Raw genomic sequence first — 19,672 nt, forward strand, 5'->3', positions numbered from 1 at the left:
GGCAGTTCGCGCACTCAGCTCAGATTTTGTGCAGTGTCGTACTCATAGGTCTATAATCAATGCGTTTTCTTTAATTGATCGCACTAAACAATTGATATGTTCGGATATTACAACAGGGAACAGGCACAGGATAGCAGCATTGGCAAAATTGTTGACCGCAGGCCTAAGGCCTAGCTAGGCTAAAGGTAATTTTTCTGCTACTTTGAGGCTGTATTTGTAATTTATATGTTAATTAAATTAATAGTAGGCCTAGGCCTAGACTTGTTTAGTCCAACCTCTGTCTGAAGATTTTTCCTACTAGCCTAGCTAGGCTACTACTTAGGCCTAGCCTACCTAGCTAGGTAGGGCCTAGCTAGGCCTAGGCCTAGTAGTAGAGGCTAGGCCTACGCCGTTTAATTGTTTTTTTTTATAAAGTAAGTAAGTAGGCTGCGGCTAGGCCCAGGCCTAAATAAGCAAGCCCTACTGTCTGTACTGTGCACAGTACCTTGGGCATGCTAGACTTGAGCATTATTATGTTATAATATAATATTAATATTAATTAATTGGTTTGTTAATATTATTAATGTTAAAATTAAAACATATGTTATGCGCGATTTGAACGATTTGCGCAATTTAAAATTGCGCAAAAAAATCCTTGCGCAATTTGAAATTGCGCAAAGAATTCTTGCGCAATTTCAAATTGCGCAATCAACTTGCGCAATTTTAAATTGCGCAAGAAAATCTTTGCGCAATTTTAAATTGCGCTGCACAATTTGTAAATTGCGCAAGATAGTTCTTGCGCAATATGACACCTTTGCGCAATTTGAAAACGAACTGTAAATTTTCCCATACATGGCTAGGCCTAGGCAGAGGAGTTTAAAATTTAGTATTTTATTATATAAATAAGACCATTTCAATGAAGATAATGTTTAATACTCACTTTTTAAGTTTTTAATATTAGTTTAATAAGCTAGGCCATGTAACCTAGTCAGTATCAGTAGTCCAGACCCTAGCTAGGCTAGAGTAGTATAGCCGACCGCCCGCGCCGCGCCCGCCTGGTGGAACACCACCGCTTCGTTTTCCTTCGTCGGTTCTTCGACGGTATGCTAACTTATAACAATATTTGCACTACTAAAATAAGGAAATGCGATATTTATCTTTAATTTTGAATCATTCTTAGAAATTACTATATAAATATGGGTGTGCATGATTTCACAATCTGTCGAAAAACCTTGCGCAATTTGCAGATTACTTGCGCAATTTAATACGTTGCTTGCGCAATTTGAAACACATGTTTCAATTCAAATTGCGCAAGGATTTTTTTTGCGCAATTTCAAATTGCGCAAATCGTTCAAATCGCGCATAACACATACATGATATAATTCTTTTTTTCTGCTTTATTTAAAAGATTAAATTTTAAAAAGTACCAAAATGACATGTACTGTACAGTAGTCTAGGTAGCTAATAAACTAAAAACCAAGATGGAGGCTCTGTTAAAACAGGTAAATAAGTGTGCTTGTTTTTTTGTGTTAATCTCTATTTTATGTATTATTGACACTGCAAAAACACTACATCTTTTAACAAAAGGTTTTGTTAATTTGGTGTTTGTAATTAAAACGGAAAAGTAAGTTTGGGTCCCTGCCTAACTAAGTATGATTTACATTCATGTTTCTTTTTTCTCATGATCAAAAAAAACTTCCCAAAACTAGAAGTAGTTTGCACAACCACAAGCATCAGTTGGCATGACCTATCGCTTTGTGATTGGTCAAATTACTTTTGGTGGACTTACTGAGGGACTTACTGTTGTACGTCCGTGTGGGAACCAAGATTAATTCCCCTCCCTCCACCCCCACCTGGACAGCAACCAACCAACCAAGTGTCTTTCACACTAGCTCGTACTTAAATAAAATATCAAACAACGTAAATGAATCCCCAGCATGTGATATTACTTCCAAACCTACACTTCCGGTCGCAGCAATTCACATGCACAAGAAAATGAAAAATTACAGGTACTAGAAAGCTTGAGAACATACGGGCTCGGAGATATTACTCCGCACGATATAGAAGGACTACTAGTCGGTGATCCAAATACATTATCAGAGACAGTTACTTTAAATGAAGATTGTCCGGGATCGGAATCGAAAATCACACAATGTGCGGAAGTAGAAACTGGATACCCTCGAAGTCCTTTGTACCTACATTTGGCACACCGATTACAGAGTTGGATGAGCTCAAGGTTAGACATGTTTTAATTATAATTCGAGCTATTTAAATCTCTAAAACCCTTATCACAGTTAATAGAAATATTTTGTATGAAGTATATTCTAAACAAAATTACCGTCTACATGCATCTCAATACTATCAGCAAATGTTTTCATAGACTCTCTACTCTGAGACATGCTTTGAGGTTTGAGCATGACCCGTCTGAAAATCCCAAATCTTTCAGCCTGTAGAACTATAGCTTCCGCTTAATGTTTATGTCCTCTGGAATATAACTGCTTAAAGGTGCGGTGCAAAAACTGAAATTAATGTTGCTCCTTCTCGCCTCCAAAATTATAGCTATTTTATTGTAAGTCTAATTTTATTGTAAGTCTATTGCAGTGTTTTTGACAACATATTATTTTTGTTTAAGGTCTTTAGAAGTAGTTGCACTTCAAGAGTTTCAATGTCTAAATGAAGGAGAAAGGGCCAGTGAAAGGTATGTGTGTAGGCTAAGAAACCTCGAAAAGAAGTCGACCAAAGGGCTTCTTTTTAAGATGGGCTTCTTTTTGAGATGGTCTTCTTTTCGAGATAAGCTTCTTTTCGATAGTACTTTTGCTTCTTTTCCAGGTTTTACGTTATTGAGAAAGAGATATTTATTGAAATAAGATATTTTTCCTTCCTGTCTCTGCTATAAGATGTGAATGTATGGAAATATGAAGGATTACTTGACCAACACTTGACCTTCAACAAATTTATGTGAGCCTGTGATTCAAGTTGAGTCTCAGTTAAGGTTACTTTTCTCGCAACTAATCATGTCGCTTTATCTTTCCTCGGTTTATTTTATTCAAATTGTCTTCTATAGTATCTCCCTGATAATAGATGATATTCTTTCTACATTATAAGTAGCTGTGTTTTGTTTAAACATGTTTTCATCCTAGAAAAAACCTGTTTGCTGCCCTCTCTGGTGACATTGGTACACTCCAAGATTTACTTACTGAGAATAATTTAGCAGCAAGTACAGATATGTTGATATTAATTCTTAAGGTACAAATAATAGTTAATATTGTTAATGTATTTTTTTATATTAAATAGAAAGAATATATTCACACTCACAAATAGTATAAATGTAATATAGCACATTCAATAAACGTGATATAGCATATTCACTTGTAAAACAATGTAAGTATCGCATCATGATGCAACATCTTTTTCCAGCGTAACTGTTGTTGGAGTTTAATTTATTTACTAATATTTTTTCAGAAATTAAAAAAACGAGGAATTTTATCTTTACTTGGACTGCGAAATACAGAGGGCTCTGTTGAAATGCTGCCCCCTGCACGATCAAGTCTTGAAAAGAGCTTCAAGCAACAAAATAGGTAATTGATTTTGAAAACATATTCATGTTTTGTAAGATACTACAACACTACGAAACTGAGTTAGACATCAGCATGCATAGTTCCTAATTCTGTGTCTATCACTCACACAAGATGCAAAATAATTATGTACTTTGTATTCACAGTGCAAATAGTCAATTGTCTGTTGGAGCGAGGGCGCTTGCAAAGCATTGTCATCGAGACCAGACAGCATCTTGGTGGGGTAAATCAACTGGAAGTGAGTATGTTTTAAATTCTATGTGTGTATTGCTAATAACTAGGAGTGAGAATTGAATAAAGCAACATAGATTCTAAATTTGCGAACAGAGGGCACATGTTGATATTTCGACCCTTTCTTTTTTTTATTTGGAAAATTATTTTAATAACCAATTTTCTTGAATGTTCTGTAAGTATACCTATTTTCACCGAAATATTCAGAATGGTAACTTGAAAATTGTAGGCGCTATCGTGCTAACAATCAAATAAAATAAAGCAAGTACTGTACTATACTTGGCAAAATTCTATTTTGCCAATTAATATAAAGATAAATGCAACAGTAAAAACATGACATGTTTGTCCTTCAATGCCAGATTTCTGGGTTCAATTCTTTAGTGCAGTGCCCATGGTATTACTCTTCGTCAAAAAGGGTAAATAGTGGACAGATTAGTAAGACTTAAACAATCTGATTATTAAATACATTTATATACATTGATTGCATTCATTATTGAGAATGTATTTATTAATAGGTGAAGGCGCAAAGAATGATCATGCAAACGCAATCATGAATTGTATACTTGACCAAGCCTCATGGATCAACATACATTGCTTACCGGTAAGACCATCTTAAATTTTACAATAGCCCCCTCTATCCATTCCTACATTATAAAGGCCAACTATCTGAAGCTCTGTCTACACTATCAAACTAGATTGACAAAAAAAGTGTGATGTGCCCAAATATGGTAGTGATATGCCCAAATATGATATCATCATGTCCATATATGAGCACATCACATTTGTTGTCACATAAAGTTTGATAGTGTAGACAGAGTTTAAAGTAGCCTACACAATAATAATACTGTACATGATATCTATGTTTTTTACCATTAAAACAGTTTTTTAAAGTTGCATACTGTATTATATATAAATATAATTTTACATCACTGGCGAACATACAACAACTTATGAAATATTTAACTTGGGTCCTTTCAGAGCTCAATGTTTATAGTCTAATAAATTCTAGAGCGTAGTGAAAAACAACTTGGTCTATATAGTAAAAAAACTGCAATCTTACATTACAATATATTTAGAAAACATTGCCAGCAACACTGTCATTATTTAAGTATTATTTTTGACTAGAAAAAGAACCTGAACAAATGGAATCTAACTCACTAGACCTATAGGCTGAGAAAATAAAAATTAAATAAACGACAAAGATTTCTGTACACCAAGTGATTTGATTTTAAGTTACCTTAGATTTGAAATTGAGTTTGTTTATGTACGTAACAATGAGACATGTGTGAAGTATTATGTGTGGTATTTGTGACAAAAGTAGAACTTGTAATTAGGTCATAGGCTTGCAGGCACTTTCCCTTGTTCTTCCTTTCTTTAATGTTATTTTATCTGATTTGTCAGTCATTGTAAATAAAACGGCAATATGCTGAGCTTATTATATAAAAACAGAGACTGGTGGCATTTCGTAATCGCTTATGTCGCAGGATATGGCGCGAATAAACCTCAATTGATAACGATCTGTATGGCTTAAGGCTGTTATGTTAACCTATTCCAATATACGAAAATATATTAATAGTTTTAATACACTGTTTACATTGCTATTGTTGCTAGTTATACTTAATTTATCAATATAACACGTATAATAGAATTATGTATAGATTTAATAGTTTGATATACAATTCTGGCTTTGTTTGTCTAGTGATCCTTTATATTCTGTATGAAATTGACGTCATCGTGAAGTTAGATAAGGTTTTTAAAAACTAAAATTGCATTATTACACTTTTCAACTCAAACAACTGTACTTTTATTTAGCTGTATACATTACAATAACAATGTAATACCCGTACTGTACTTTTATGCGTTAAACTATATTGTACTTTTATTTATTTATTATTTGTACTATTTTAATACTCGGAGGTCAAAGTACTAGTACTCTTTCAAATTTAATATGAAGATGAAAAAGTAGATTGACACAGGATTTGAAATTTAAATTAGTATAGCAATATTCTGACATTATATCATGTTAATTTTACAGAAAAGTACAAATATTATAGGGTTACAATATTAATTTTCTATACTGATTATCAAAAATCAATATTTTGGCAATTATTATAAACTTGATCAAAATAGATATTGTAATAATTCTTGTTCTTTCATATGAACATCCTTGATAAGAAATTGTCTTTGAGAAATATTATTAAAAATAGCAATAGACACTGCAAAACAATACGTCATTATTAAGAATAAATCTTTTAATTCTATTCTATGCTCTAAAAAAAATATTTCCTTCGCCAAACACAACAACAAGGTGTAATATAAATTCTAATCATTTAGATTTCCTTTTCAGTTAATGTTTTATTACATTCAATATTCAATTTCCAACATTTATTATTTATATATTATTAAGAATTAAACCACATTTTATTACTGTACATACAAACAACCCTTAAATATAAGTAATTCCAATACATCATACAGGCATTATTTGTTATGCGATATTGGATTCAAACATATGTGTACGTGCTGTATTCACGTTCAGGCACACGCGCACTAATACGTGTATTGTTAAGTCCTATATACGAAGTCTGCCACACTCTTAATTACAGCAACATATGTTGACAGTAACAGTAATTTATTTAGCCTCCATGATCGTATGAATTCATCTTAAGTATCTGTCGTTTTCATGGCGCCTCCCCTTCTTCTTCGAAGGTCAATGCAATCAATCTTCCAGTCCATTTTACTCTTTGTTTAATTTAAAATTATGATATGAAATAAAAGTTTTTGAAGTGACCAATATGTATTTTAAAATGTTCCCATTTTAAAATATCATCAAGTTGAATTTGGAAATCTAAATGAGTGTAGAATTAATGAAATTAAAACTTCTATTAAGAGGACATTATAGGGACCCAATAGTGTTTATGTAGTTAGTGTAATAGGGGTGTCCTCTGAATGTGTGTGTGTCTTCTGAATGGGTGTTGGGCTGAGTGTTAAATATGTATTGTCCCTCATCCCCTTTATAGTTCGTGTCTCCTGTGTATGTGTGGCACATTACAAAGACTGGTTTCTACCAGTCAATAATAAATGGTTTATCCTTTTTTGTTCTCAAGAAGGAAATATTATAGAGAAAGGTAAATAATAGAGCTGTAGCGATGTAACAAATCTATTTCTTTATCATTAATTTAAAGACAAAAGTACAATACTGATTCATGTATAAGCCTACCCTTCCTCTACACAAATTTGTCCCACTATCAGTGGTTTAATGCAGAGGCCTGAGGCCTCTGGTTTAGGAACCTAAAGTGGCCCTCCAACGCTGGAGGCCTCGGGCGTTTTTAGCCTTTTTTGACATATTTTAATGCCACTCATAGCCATTACGTCACTCCCCGTAGTAGGTTTTATGTCTACATAATTTCTCATTCCTACTTAGCCTACAGCAGGGGACACACTAAAGCTCTTGAATGTGCCTACTTAATAATAATAGCTGTTCTTCCGAATGTCCCAAAAGAGGCGTTCTAGTGTATAATCCATTATGGACTACTGTAGTAATTTATGTCATGCGGCATTTTAACAAGTAATAATTTCAGCAGTGGACTCCTAAGATGAGTTTCTACTTTTAAGGTGCAATAAAATTCTTATTATCTCAGTTGTGATAATTGTTCTATTTTAAGACAAATATGAGATTACACATGTTTTGCCAGAACTAACTGAAACAATACTCATTATAGGGCACTTAAAAACATTTGATCAATTTAACGGCATCTATATTTTTAGCGAGCAGTATGGTATTAGTTATTGATAGCTGGCTTGGTAAAATCATGAACATTTTGAGACTGATAAATGTGGTTGTTTCTTGATAAATATAAAGAGATTGATTTAAACAACATGATTTAAAATGATGAATAAAAATAAACGAATCAACATTTGCATGATTTTTAATAATTTAAGATATTATTTCATTTCATGGTTAATCAAACAATTATTAATATCGGAAATGCCACTTTAGCTTTTCGAAAAGTAAGAGTTGAGATAAGATCATTTCTTTCAACATTTCATATTAAAATAAATATGCATTGTACCATGTTTCCTAAAAAATATCTTTTATTAATTTACATAACTGGGCACAATTGACTGTGTTTCCTCAAAATGATCTGATTAATGTTTTTCATTATTTTTTTTTATTGAACCACTTTAAAAACTAAATTTGGAAAGTATAGTACCTTGTGGCGAAAGAAAGAGGGAGAGCAGACATAACATTTACATTTTTATTATTTCTTCGCACGGTTTTTTGGTACTGTATCTAAAAAATACAAGGAAATTTCTGTAATAATAGGATTACATGTTTAAATTTTGATGTTATGTTAAATAATGTCACATATGACAATGTTCCCATGATACAAGCTTCATATGTTATGTACGTGACACTGTATTATAGAACTTGTAGAATCAACTCATTTGATAATAAATATTTAACTATACTTTGTTAATGTTATCTTATACCAAATATTGAAGAATTTGCAACACTGAAGTAAAAAAGCTATGATTACAATACTGTTACTATTGTTGGTGTACATTGTATATCGCATACATAATGAGGTCTTTATGAACTGTGTGTCTTGAAAAAGAAAAAGAACAACGCAACATCAACATTATATAATACAAATTGGCGATCAAATAAAATAACAAATAATTGAATAATGTGTTACTAATTTTTATTATATTTATCTTTATTTCAGATATTTTTTTATTTTTTATATCTATTTATTTGGTTATTTCACTAAACAGAAGAAACCAATAATGTAGAATTGAAAACATCAAAAAACAAATTGTTGGTTCTAAACAAAAAATATTACGACTTCAAGTTAGTAACCTTGGCCTAAGAGGGGGTGGATTTGCTCTGCACTTTAGATATGTTTCTAAATAATATGTTAAAATTGGATTAATTGAATATTTCACATATTGTACTTTATTTTAAACTTTCCATTTCGTTCACAACTGAACAAAGGAACTTAAAAAGTTTGTTGACATTTCTGTTGATCATCCGTAAAAAGATGGTTTCAATCATAAATAAAAACTTCATAAAAGAAAATGCTTATTCCATCAGCGAGTGCATTCAAGCGTGAAGTTATTTTTATATCTAACTGTATAATTATATTTGGTTATTTCACTAAACAAAAAAAAGCAAATAAATGTAGAATTCGAACATCAAAATTCAAAGCCTAATGATAAATGTATTGGTTCTAAAGAATTAAAAAAATAACGATTTCAAGTTAGTAAACTTGACCTTAGAGGGGGTGCATTTGCTCTGCATCTTAGATATGTTTCTAAATAATATGTTAAAATTGAAATAATTAATTTAATATTTGACACACTGAACTTTATTTCAAACTTTCCAGTTAGTTCACAACTGAACAAAGGAACTTAAAAAGTTTGTTGAAATTTCTGTTGATCATCCATAAACAGACGCTTTCAATCAAAAATAAAAACTGCATAAGAAATGCTTATTGACTTTTGCAATTGCATAGAATTTCTATCAGCGAGTGCATCCAAGCATGAAGTTATCTTGCCACTTGGGCATTTCACAGAGTACATACAGTACATCAGTAGATTCCAAACAAACTTGAGAAAATAATTAAGAGTAATTGGCCATTTGGGTTGTAGTCATACTTGGCCTTGACTAATGAGACCAGAATATTTCTTATTGAGTGTGACAGTGTCTTATGGCCTAATAAATATTCAGGTTTTAATACTAGATAGTACAATGACATAAATATTTCAATTTGTACTTTTCGTTCATCCCCCTACTTCGTTCTCATCAAACATTTTTATTGCAATATTTTCGATTAACTCGATATTTTAATGTCTATTTGTAGACATTTGTATTTATTAGATTAGTTGATGACCGAATGCAATTTTGTTGGAATTAAGTGATGGGATTACATCATAGCTGTCTTGGCGTAATCAGATCAGTAGAGTAGTACCCAAGTACAGTAAGATTTTGGTAGGTTCAAGGTCCCATTCTTGGCGTAAAATTAAGCATTCAGTAGTCAGACATTAATTGTGACACTGTCTATAGCATAACATTATTCAAACATAATTTGTACTTTTCAAATTAATTTCTCAGCAACATCACTTTTTATGGTAGACATTTGGTGTTCTAATTATAAAAATATAAAGGATATTCATCAGGGCCTCACCCTCTTAGATGACACTCAAGGGGCATAGGGTAGTGCTTTTGACTGCTACAATTAAATTATGATTTATTTTTTGATGTATCTATTTTTTACACTGTCAGTGTTAATATTATATGTTAGCACTTTTCCATTGCTGGATCTGCCCCTGATTATCCCAAATATGGTTGTGATATGACAATCATCATCATGTCCATATATGGGCACATCACATTTTTTAGTCACATAAAGTTTGATAGTGTAGACAGAGCTTTATATGCTTATAAATATAGATGTATTTTTATTTGACAAGTTGGTGACACAAGGGCACAGCTAATAAAACTTAGGATGGGAAGATGTTGAAGAGTGGGTGACAAGATTTGCATTTAAGTCTCAGTTGAATTTTAGGTTAGCCTGGAGAAATATGGTTCATGTCAGCAAGTCTCAACATTTTGGAGTGTGATCTTCCATCTTTCATCACCAGATTTCAATTGCTTGAGCAAAAGTGTGCCATGTGGCATAGGTGACATTCTAGATGCTAAGTTCGGCCTATACTATTAACATTACAGCAAAATAGGTTTTGGAAAAATATAACACTTGTGTTGTCCTTCTGAAAAAAACAATTTTGTTTAAATATGCCATTTTAATGTTACATAATAGTTATCCACTTTGACCAAAAATTGGATCAAACAAAAATTTGTTTGCATAAAAGTTTGTGAAAAAACCATTAAAAAAAATAAATAAAGCAAAAAATTGCCATTGCCAGCCAACAATGGGTTTTGGTTGTCATTTTAAAGTAAAAACTACAAAATTACCTATTCAAAGTCTTATTTAATTAATCTTCAATTTTCATGTTTTTGGGGGACAATACATCTTTAACAGAAAAGAAATGAAAATATTGGACAATTTTATTTTTTCATTGTCAATGGTATTTTTTTGCTTATGATTTAAAAAAAAATTGATTTTCTGTTAGATGATTATTTCTATGGAACACTCAATTTATATTGATTTTTATCCTATACTACATTTATCTTTGCCAAATATAGAATAAATATTAGAATAGAAAAACAAATTATTTATTTCAATCGTTTTGCTAAAGCATAAGGAAAATCTATTATTTATTTACTATTATTTTAGTGCAATTATTTTCTCCTTAGCTGTGAAATGTGACTCGATAAAATAACACAATTTTTTATTATACAATAGATTATTAACTTTGAAAATGTAATGTGTGTTTATCGAGAAGAAGACTGTTAAAAAAAAGATTTTGAATGTTGTGAATGTTTTGTAGTGTCTCTCTTTGGTTTGATTGTTTACAGTACTTTTATTTTATGGGAGTGGGTGGGGGTAGCGGGTATTGTCTGTAGGCCTATCGATGAGTACATATTTCAATCAACACGTCACAGGCAAATACTTATTTTCTATGTTTTACATCTGCTGATAAGTTTTCCATCAAAGATTATCCTACCATAACATATTATAATATTCTATTCAATATTTAACTGTAAAAATGTCCTTAAAATACATTTACTTAGATTTACAAATAACCTCTAAAAATCCAAAAGTAAAAACCAAACATTTGACAATATTTATATTAATTTGCTAAAATGATAGGTGATCATTTTTCATATAAGAATCTATAGGAAAAGCATAAGTCCACTACTATATCAATATTATGCATTTCTTTCATTTTCGATATTCTTATGATTCCACATGATTATCTCTCAAAGGGGTAAACCTAACCTTGGGAATTATCGTCATTTATCCATAATAGGGATGAATTAAAGGAAAGGAGAGTCACCCCCTCCTTCCCTCAGGCATGTCCACCTCCGTGATCTGTTTGTTTTCGTCTTTGGATTTATCCCTGTCAACAGATCACAAATAAGAAAGATACTCATGAATGAGTCCTTGACCATACAGTGAATACTAACTGCACGCATAACGCAATTAAGGTTTTTATATACTATATAACCTGTTTAATATCAAACTTTATTTTTTTCCCTCGAGGCATTTTTCTGGTTTATTCAACTGTTTATTACAAATTTTAACATTGGCTTTCTATTTACAATATGTATTATCTCAACATGATAGGTTGTTCCATTTATGGATAAAAGAGGGTTTCCGATTTTGCGAGATTGATATCTTAAAATTCCGGATGGAAGTTTGTGCCAACAGGTTTATCCACTCAGTCAATTTCAGAGACAGAGATAAGACCTATAAATAGATAGTTACCCCAGTAAATCATTCTCAATTTTTAAAATTCTTTAAAACATGATAGCAATTATGTTATAGCACGTAATGTTTGGAACATACCAAATGTATAGTACAGTATGTAAATGTATTATTGTCTTAAGCTCTGTCTACTCTATCAAACTTTATGTGACAAAAAAATGTGATGTGCCCATATATGGACATGATGATGTTATATCGCTACCATATTTGGGCACATCACACTTTTTGTTAAACTAGTTTGATAGTGTAGACAGAGCTTTAAACGATCTCCTACTCATTTCTTTATTATCCACATGTGCATTGCAATTGTATGTAAACATCCCAATTCGAAGGATGAGACAATGAGAGTAAAGTATCAGGCTTGCGGCCACTTATGTGTTATGGAGCTTGTTGCTGTCGCAGCCCATTGTGTAAAACAAATAAATGAAAACTGAAATGAAATAATATGGCACTGCACAGGTAGGTGTTAAACTCATGCCTCTCACATGCAGTCCGATATGTTACCATTACCCCATGCCCTGGTTCTATCTTGGAACCATCAGAGGTATCATTTCTTATACCTTTTATTGTTGAATGTGTTCTTTTTTTTTCTGTAGTACTTTACATAATAAATATCTAGATTAACTTGACCTCTTTGCCATGTTGTTCCACATTTAAGTGTAAATACTTGAAGGGTCTGGCGCTTAACATCAGGTGAAGACACCGGATGACAACAAGTGTCATATCTGTTAATAGACTTTATTATTCATGATTGTCTATGCATTACAAAGATAACCAACACGCAAATCACTACTCAATACTGTGTGTTTTAGATAAAGTTGTAGCGTTTGCAAAGTGTGCAAAAGTCCTTGAGTCGTTGGGACGCTAGCGTCTTTGATATTCAAAATATAATCTGATTGGTGAAGGACTATGAAAGGATTTATTATGGCAAAGTTCGCAAAACTTTTTTCATCCTTCGAATGAAGGGGCCTTGGATCCACCCCTCATTTAACTATCATCTTTGCATCCAACAAACCTACATTTATGTTTTGCCAAAACTAAGCATTACCTCTTTGAAGCCCCACACAAATTTTGTTGCACAATCCATGGCTTCATTTTTTTATCCACTAATGGACACGATATAGTATTAATATCCTGTGATGAGTTATAGGTGTAAATTAGACGGTAAAAATGGTGATTATTTTTACACTTTGTTGGCTCATACAGAATGCTGTCTCCTTCACTACAATGCACTTATTTTTGAAGAATTAGACAAAATAATGTATTTTTAGATAAGCGTACTCTAGCCAAGACTGTACATTTTATTTAAAAAAAAACACCCCAAATTTTCTAAAAAAATTGTACTAAAAAAATTGTAAAAATGGAAAATAATTCATATTGCACAGAAGGAAAATAATTACTATTAATATAATTGCACTAATATGGTTAACCCAACATTTTTAAATTGACATTCTTGAGAAAGTTCTGACTGTCTGAAGACAGAATTTGGCAAATACTGTAGAAGACCTAAATTTTGTTGGGGCAACTTCAGATTCTTGTTTTTACTTTCAGTTAGATTATGTATTTCTAAGACAACATATGCAATTGGCACAAAGGCAATTCATAAAGTTCATATAGATAAAAAAAAAATAATAGTATTACTATAACACTTGTTACTTTGATCATTATTTGTATACGAAATAATTGATACAGTAACCTTCTAGTGCTTATCCATTTAAAGTACTATCGCTTGTAGACAAAAGATATCACAAACAAATATAAACAACCTAGCACGCTTTGCTTGTGATGAGACGTTATCTCGTTCCCACCCTTATTCACCAGCATTGTCGTACTCGAGAGAATATGCGGTGCCAGTTATATTTGGTGCTTGCGTGTTTTTTATCAGTTTTATATCGCCTCTATGCAAACATGATCGGTAGGTCTTGTTGAGGGTCGTATGATTATCATCATTATCGTCCACTTCAAAACCATTGATAATGAATAGTATAACACAATAATAGAAAATTTAGCATCATGTTTATGTTTACCCAACACATGAAAATGTTATTATGATTATATGCTTGTAAATTCTAGCCTGGAGTCCATAGACCTTAAGATAACATAATAGTTTGGTTCACAATCAAGTTTCTTGGGTGGAAGTGAAAATGTTGGGTTGGGTTGAAAAACAATAAATAAAACCATTATATCAAAGGTTTGTTGAGTTAGTGCTGTGTTAAAATAAACAATTCCCAGTGTATGACAATATTTGTCCTGTATCTTAGTTAATTCTCTAATACAGCATCCCATGTGTATCACATGTGGTGCCTACTTATGTACATTATCATCAGTTAGGTTAAGGTTTGTTACCACATGAAACACATGAGATACAGTATGATACAGTTAATACAAATAATTGGCTGGCTTTAATGTTGGTTGGAAGATTTTGAAAGTGGGTTGTTGCCCACCTCTAATTAAACATCCATGCACCAAATCTAGTGGTCTCATTAAGGGTCGTATGATTATTTTCATTATCTTCATCCACTTCATGCTCATTGATTATAAATAATATAACACGATAATACAAAATTAAAATTACCCATACATTGTACACGTCTTTTTTCCAATACATATTAAATTATTTTATTTTATGACTTTGGCACATGGCCAAGGATTACCAATAGTAAATTAAGCACTGTCTTATCCCCTCACATAGGGGCTGTTTTAGAACCAGTTCACTGGAATAACACCCTACCCCTCTTGAATGATGAACTGTGGTCTTTAAAGTGCACGCAGGCACTGTTTACATGAAGACATTCTGCCGGTCCACAGAAAGGCATTCAAAGTTGAACAACCACCCATCTTTCTATGCTTGTGTTGGGACGCTATGTGTTATCTCAATCCCACCCTTATTATTAATGTTTGGCATTGGCAAAGAGAATATAATGGTGCCTGCCAGAGGTATTTGGTGAATATGATATATGCGTGTTCACTATCAGTGTTTCTATCTCTATTCAAACATAATCAATAAGCCTCATTGAGGTTTGTGTGATTATCGTTATCGTCCACTTGAAAACCTTTGATAATGTATAGTATAACACGATAATCACAAATTTAGGATCATGTCTGTGTTTACCTGACATAGTATTTCAAACCACAGTACATCAATGTAAACATTGGAATTATGGTATTCTATATGAGTAACTTCCGACCTGATAGCATGGTTTGGAAGCTGTTAGGGCACAAAATGATTTATAACCATGAATTATGGTATAATATACTATTAATAATAATATAGGATATATTGAAATGTTGTGCAGTGGCTAACAGCTATGAGCACTCACTGGCTACACCCAGGGTATTCTATAGCAGTAACTTCCAACCTGTAATGGTCTGAAAGCTATTTGGGCACAACATTATTTATACCCATAGATTATAGTATAATATATTTACAGTATAGGATATATTGAAATGTGGTACAGTGGCGTAACAGCTATGAGCGCTCACTGGCTACACTCAGGGTTAGAGGCCCCAGAGAACGAGCAGTCAAATGCAACTACCCAGCGTTGGAGGGCCTTAGGAGTGCTAAACCAAGCCCCTTTGCCTTGTGCATTACACCACTGTGTGGGTGTACCTGAAACACATGTATCAGATCCCATTAGTTGGCATAGGATGTCTTTTATCCCAAACTCCAGATAATCAAGGTAACACCCCTGTGCAGTGCTTCACTAAATTTTGCTTACAATTATTATTTTCCTCTTTTTTTTTATATGATCTATGTATATTGTTTGAGTATTGATAATGTATATTTTTACATTGTGTTCTTTTTAATGTGAGCACAAAATAAACTGATTTATGATATATTTGCAAAATAGAAAGAAAGTCTCTTACCCACTAAGCATATGAACAACTGTTTTAGGAATCCTTTTTTTATAGGCATCTATTACCTTGTCAACACTTTGGCCATTATCACCTACACTACCACTGGAGAAGGTGGTTAACAAACCTACTAAACATTACATATTTATTAATATTACAATTTTGATTGTAATTGTACCCGTTGAAACTGGTATAAATGAAATTGGTATTAATATAGTTAATCTGAAATTCCTACTGATGTACACTACATGACAGCTATATTAAGCATCAGTGGTGTAACTCAGAAGTTTAGAGAACTTAAGTCGCCCTCCAACACTGGAGGTCTTGGGTGGTTTTAGCCTATATTTTAATGTTTGTTTTTTCTTCTGGGCCCTGCTCAGGGGCCCCCATAAGCTCTAGTGCTTATGGGTTTAGCCAGTGAGCACTTACAGCCACACTACTGTTAGATTTACACATTGTTAAAATGTTTTTTCTTTCTTCATGCAGCACAGTGTTGTTACTCTTGAGATTAGGTGTCTAGAGGGCTATGGAGCTCGCTGGACTGCGGATGGCACAAGCTTCAGAGGATTTTTGGAGCCACAGATGGAAGATGGTCACTCTGTAGGTTGGAAGCACTGAAGCGATGCATAGCAGTTTAGCGTTGTATAGAAATAATAATTAACTAAGCATGTTGGATGGTTGTAACACACTAACTAGTTGATTGTGTTTAAAGAGATGAAATAAAATTCCCTAGGTAAAAATATTAAAATTGTGGAAGAGTGAAATTTTACTCTTCCCTGATTATAATAAATAAAATGAATGGATAACATCTTCTAAAAGAGGACTAGATGATGGGGGTTTAAAATTGTTGCCACAGAAGAAGGATGGCTTATTTCCAAGGTGTCATTGAATAATTGGTGCCACATAATTATATACATAAACATTTACCAGAAAACTATTATACAGTAATCATGACTAGTAATCGTGATCAGTGATCGTGATCAGTGTTTGTGATCAGTGATCATGACAAGTAATCGTGATCAGTGATCTTGATCAGTATTCATTACAAGTGATTGTAATCAGTAATCATGGCTAGTAATCGTGATCGTAATCAGTAATCATAACTAGTGATCGTGATCAGTATTGTGACCAGTCGGAAGATGCTGTAAAAGGTGAAACTACAGAGAAGAACATACGAATGTTAGTGATGAATGGTAACATTTGGAATTAACAACAATGTGTTGGATAACATGATTTTATATAATGCCATGAGATAATATGAATGTGAATAAAAGTGGTGTTTGTGCCACAAAGGAGAAAAAAAACTACAGAGAAGACAAAAATACACCAAGTTGTGAAGAGTTTTAAGAGATTAATGAGTCCAAAAAAGGTTTTAAAGAAATATATTGATGAGTGATGAGATCTATTTTGATATTTGTCTGTAATTTGTGTAATAATTAAACATGTGGACGTGTACAGATATAAAATAATATTTTGTTTACAAACACGCTGTCATTGTTTTCTTTGTCAAAATACTCTTTGTGTAAAATGAGCATCACATCCGGAAATCCGAGGATCGCGTGCTTTGATAATTCTTTACCATTTATTTAAGTCTTTTGCGATTTTATTTCTTAAATCTTTTTATATTGTTGTTTATGTTGCCAATCACGCGATGTGATTGCGTGTCTGCAAATGTGCGTGATGGATTATTATGTTCTCGTTTAGAAATCACTCCGATATACAATGCCTTCTATTCATAAATTAAAATGACGATCTTTAATTGGTAAATCGTTACGTTTTATTGTAGCTAGCCAGCACTAGCTTAGTCGTATGTCGTTGGGTTTTAATATAATCGCAATTCGGTTTAAATCCTGTTTCTAAATGCGAATTTATTCGCGCAAATCGTAAGAGTCGGTTTATACACATGCGTATTCGTATTTTCAACTACTTTTGTGACTTAAAATAATGCGCAACGAATCAGATTTCAGGAACGTTGGATTTGGTTTCTCGCGAATATGTCTTCTCCTAGTGGAAAAAGAGGATGTAATGCCCTATAATTACGCCGAATATTTATGTTATATTAAAATCGTGATGTTAGAATATGTTCATTCTCACCAAAGCATTGTTAAAAGTAGCTTTATTTTGTTTTCGTTATTGTAAATAGTTGTTAGCATTTAACATATAGGCCTATAATTGTTTGCAGAGATTAGGCCTAAATGATGCTTTTATTTGAACACGCAACCAGTTGCTAACAGAGTTTTGTTGAGACCCCTATTAATCTGTGTCTTATTCAAGCATTTATTAAGTTCCAAATATATTTCATATAACATTATGCCAAAAAGTAATTCTCGGATGTGATCTCCAGATCACTAGCCTGGCGTCTATACATCTACACCTGACGCAAGGCTGCAGCTGCACCGCAGTGTATAGTTATAAAAAATGGTTTCGTTTTGCATTAAAAAAAATTGAAATTTTTTTTTAATGACATTACGTTATCATTACAAACTAAATATTTTAGGTAAACAGCAACTTGAATTTGTATTGAAAATGTCAATACTTTTTTTTTATAAAGTTTTTTAACGAGGTCTACTCAATATTCAAAACGGTATTCGTTTTACCAAGAAGAAATTAGCATCACTTCTGGGAAGGTATAGACCTACAGTATAAACGATGACACATTTTCCAAAAGAAGAAACATAGAAAAAAAAAACTTGTATGTCGCGTGCGGACAACATAAATTCATATTTAAGCTAATACTCATCAGGTATTATTTTTAATCGTCATGGGTATTTAACGGTGTGTAATTACATTTTTTTCGTCACGGTTTGATTCGCCCTATTCTATACACGAAAGAGTGCCTAATACCGTGTTCGTACGGCGATTGAAATACACGTTTATTTGGTTTTTACCCTTGGGGTAAAACCCATACGACGTTCGTACGAATAAACAAAGTACCGGTAAGCTGACACGAAACCAATTAAGATCAGAATTCTTAGGTCAAAAAGCGCCCTCTGTGCGTCGACCCATATCAATTGACATGGCGTGTTGACATATTCAACTGGATATTGCATGTCGTTTTGTGCGCGAATCGTTCAATTATTATTTTTCAATCGACAACCAGACCTATATATTTATAATACATCGAATACAATTTATTTTTTAACTAAATAATGATCGAAAATCCTGCTAACGTATGTTGTTTGTTGACCACGTGTATTTATCGTGCGAGCCGAACTATTGTTGTGGAAATTCCATTTAATGTACACGCACTGTACCCCTCTTGTAAAAATCACCACGTGTATTTATCGTGCAAGCCAAACTATTGTTGTGGAAATTCCATTTATTGTACACGCACTGTACCCCTCTTGTAAATCGTGGGAGCCGAACTATTGTTGTAAAAATTCCATTTAATGTACACGCACTGTACCCCTCTTGTAAAAATCACCACGTGTATTAATCGTGCGAGCCGAACGGTTGTTGTGGTGAAGTCACAGACACCAGGCTACCACAATACAGAACTCCCTGCCGTTACATGTACATTATAAGCCACCGATTCGCAAGTTCAGGTCACCGGAGAAAACCAACGAGTTGATTATTTACATATAATTTTACAAAACAATAGATATACATTCGCATTAACGAAAAAGAACATTTTAA

General features: G+C 32.8%; 1 protein-coding gene across 1 annotated transcript; it reads left to right on the forward strand.

The window, feature by feature from the left end:
* The first annotated feature begins 119 nt into the window (after positions 1 to 119).
* LOC140063497 (uncharacterized) lies at positions 120 to 17,498 on the forward strand. The gene is made up of 9 exons (XM_072109839.1): positions 120 to 185; positions 1,388 to 1,481; positions 1,989 to 2,215; positions 2,612 to 2,677; positions 3,120 to 3,225; positions 3,442 to 3,557; positions 3,701 to 3,792; positions 4,301 to 4,386; positions 16,523 to 17,498. Exons 2-9 carry the CDS (start codon positions 1,461 to 1,463, stop codon positions 16,652 to 16,654), a joined length of 846 nt encoding a protein of 281 aa, XP_071965940.1. The 5' UTR covers positions 120 to 185; positions 1,388 to 1,460; the 3' UTR covers positions 16,655 to 17,498.
* Positions 17,499 to 19,672: the final 2,174 nt, after the last annotated feature.

This window comes from Antedon mediterranea, chromosome 1 (genome assembly GCF_964355755.1).
Source record: "Antedon mediterranea chromosome 1, ecAntMedi1.1, whole genome shotgun sequence".
Lineage (NCBI taxonomy): Eukaryota > Metazoa > Echinodermata > Crinoidea > Comatulida > Antedonidae > Antedon > Antedon mediterranea.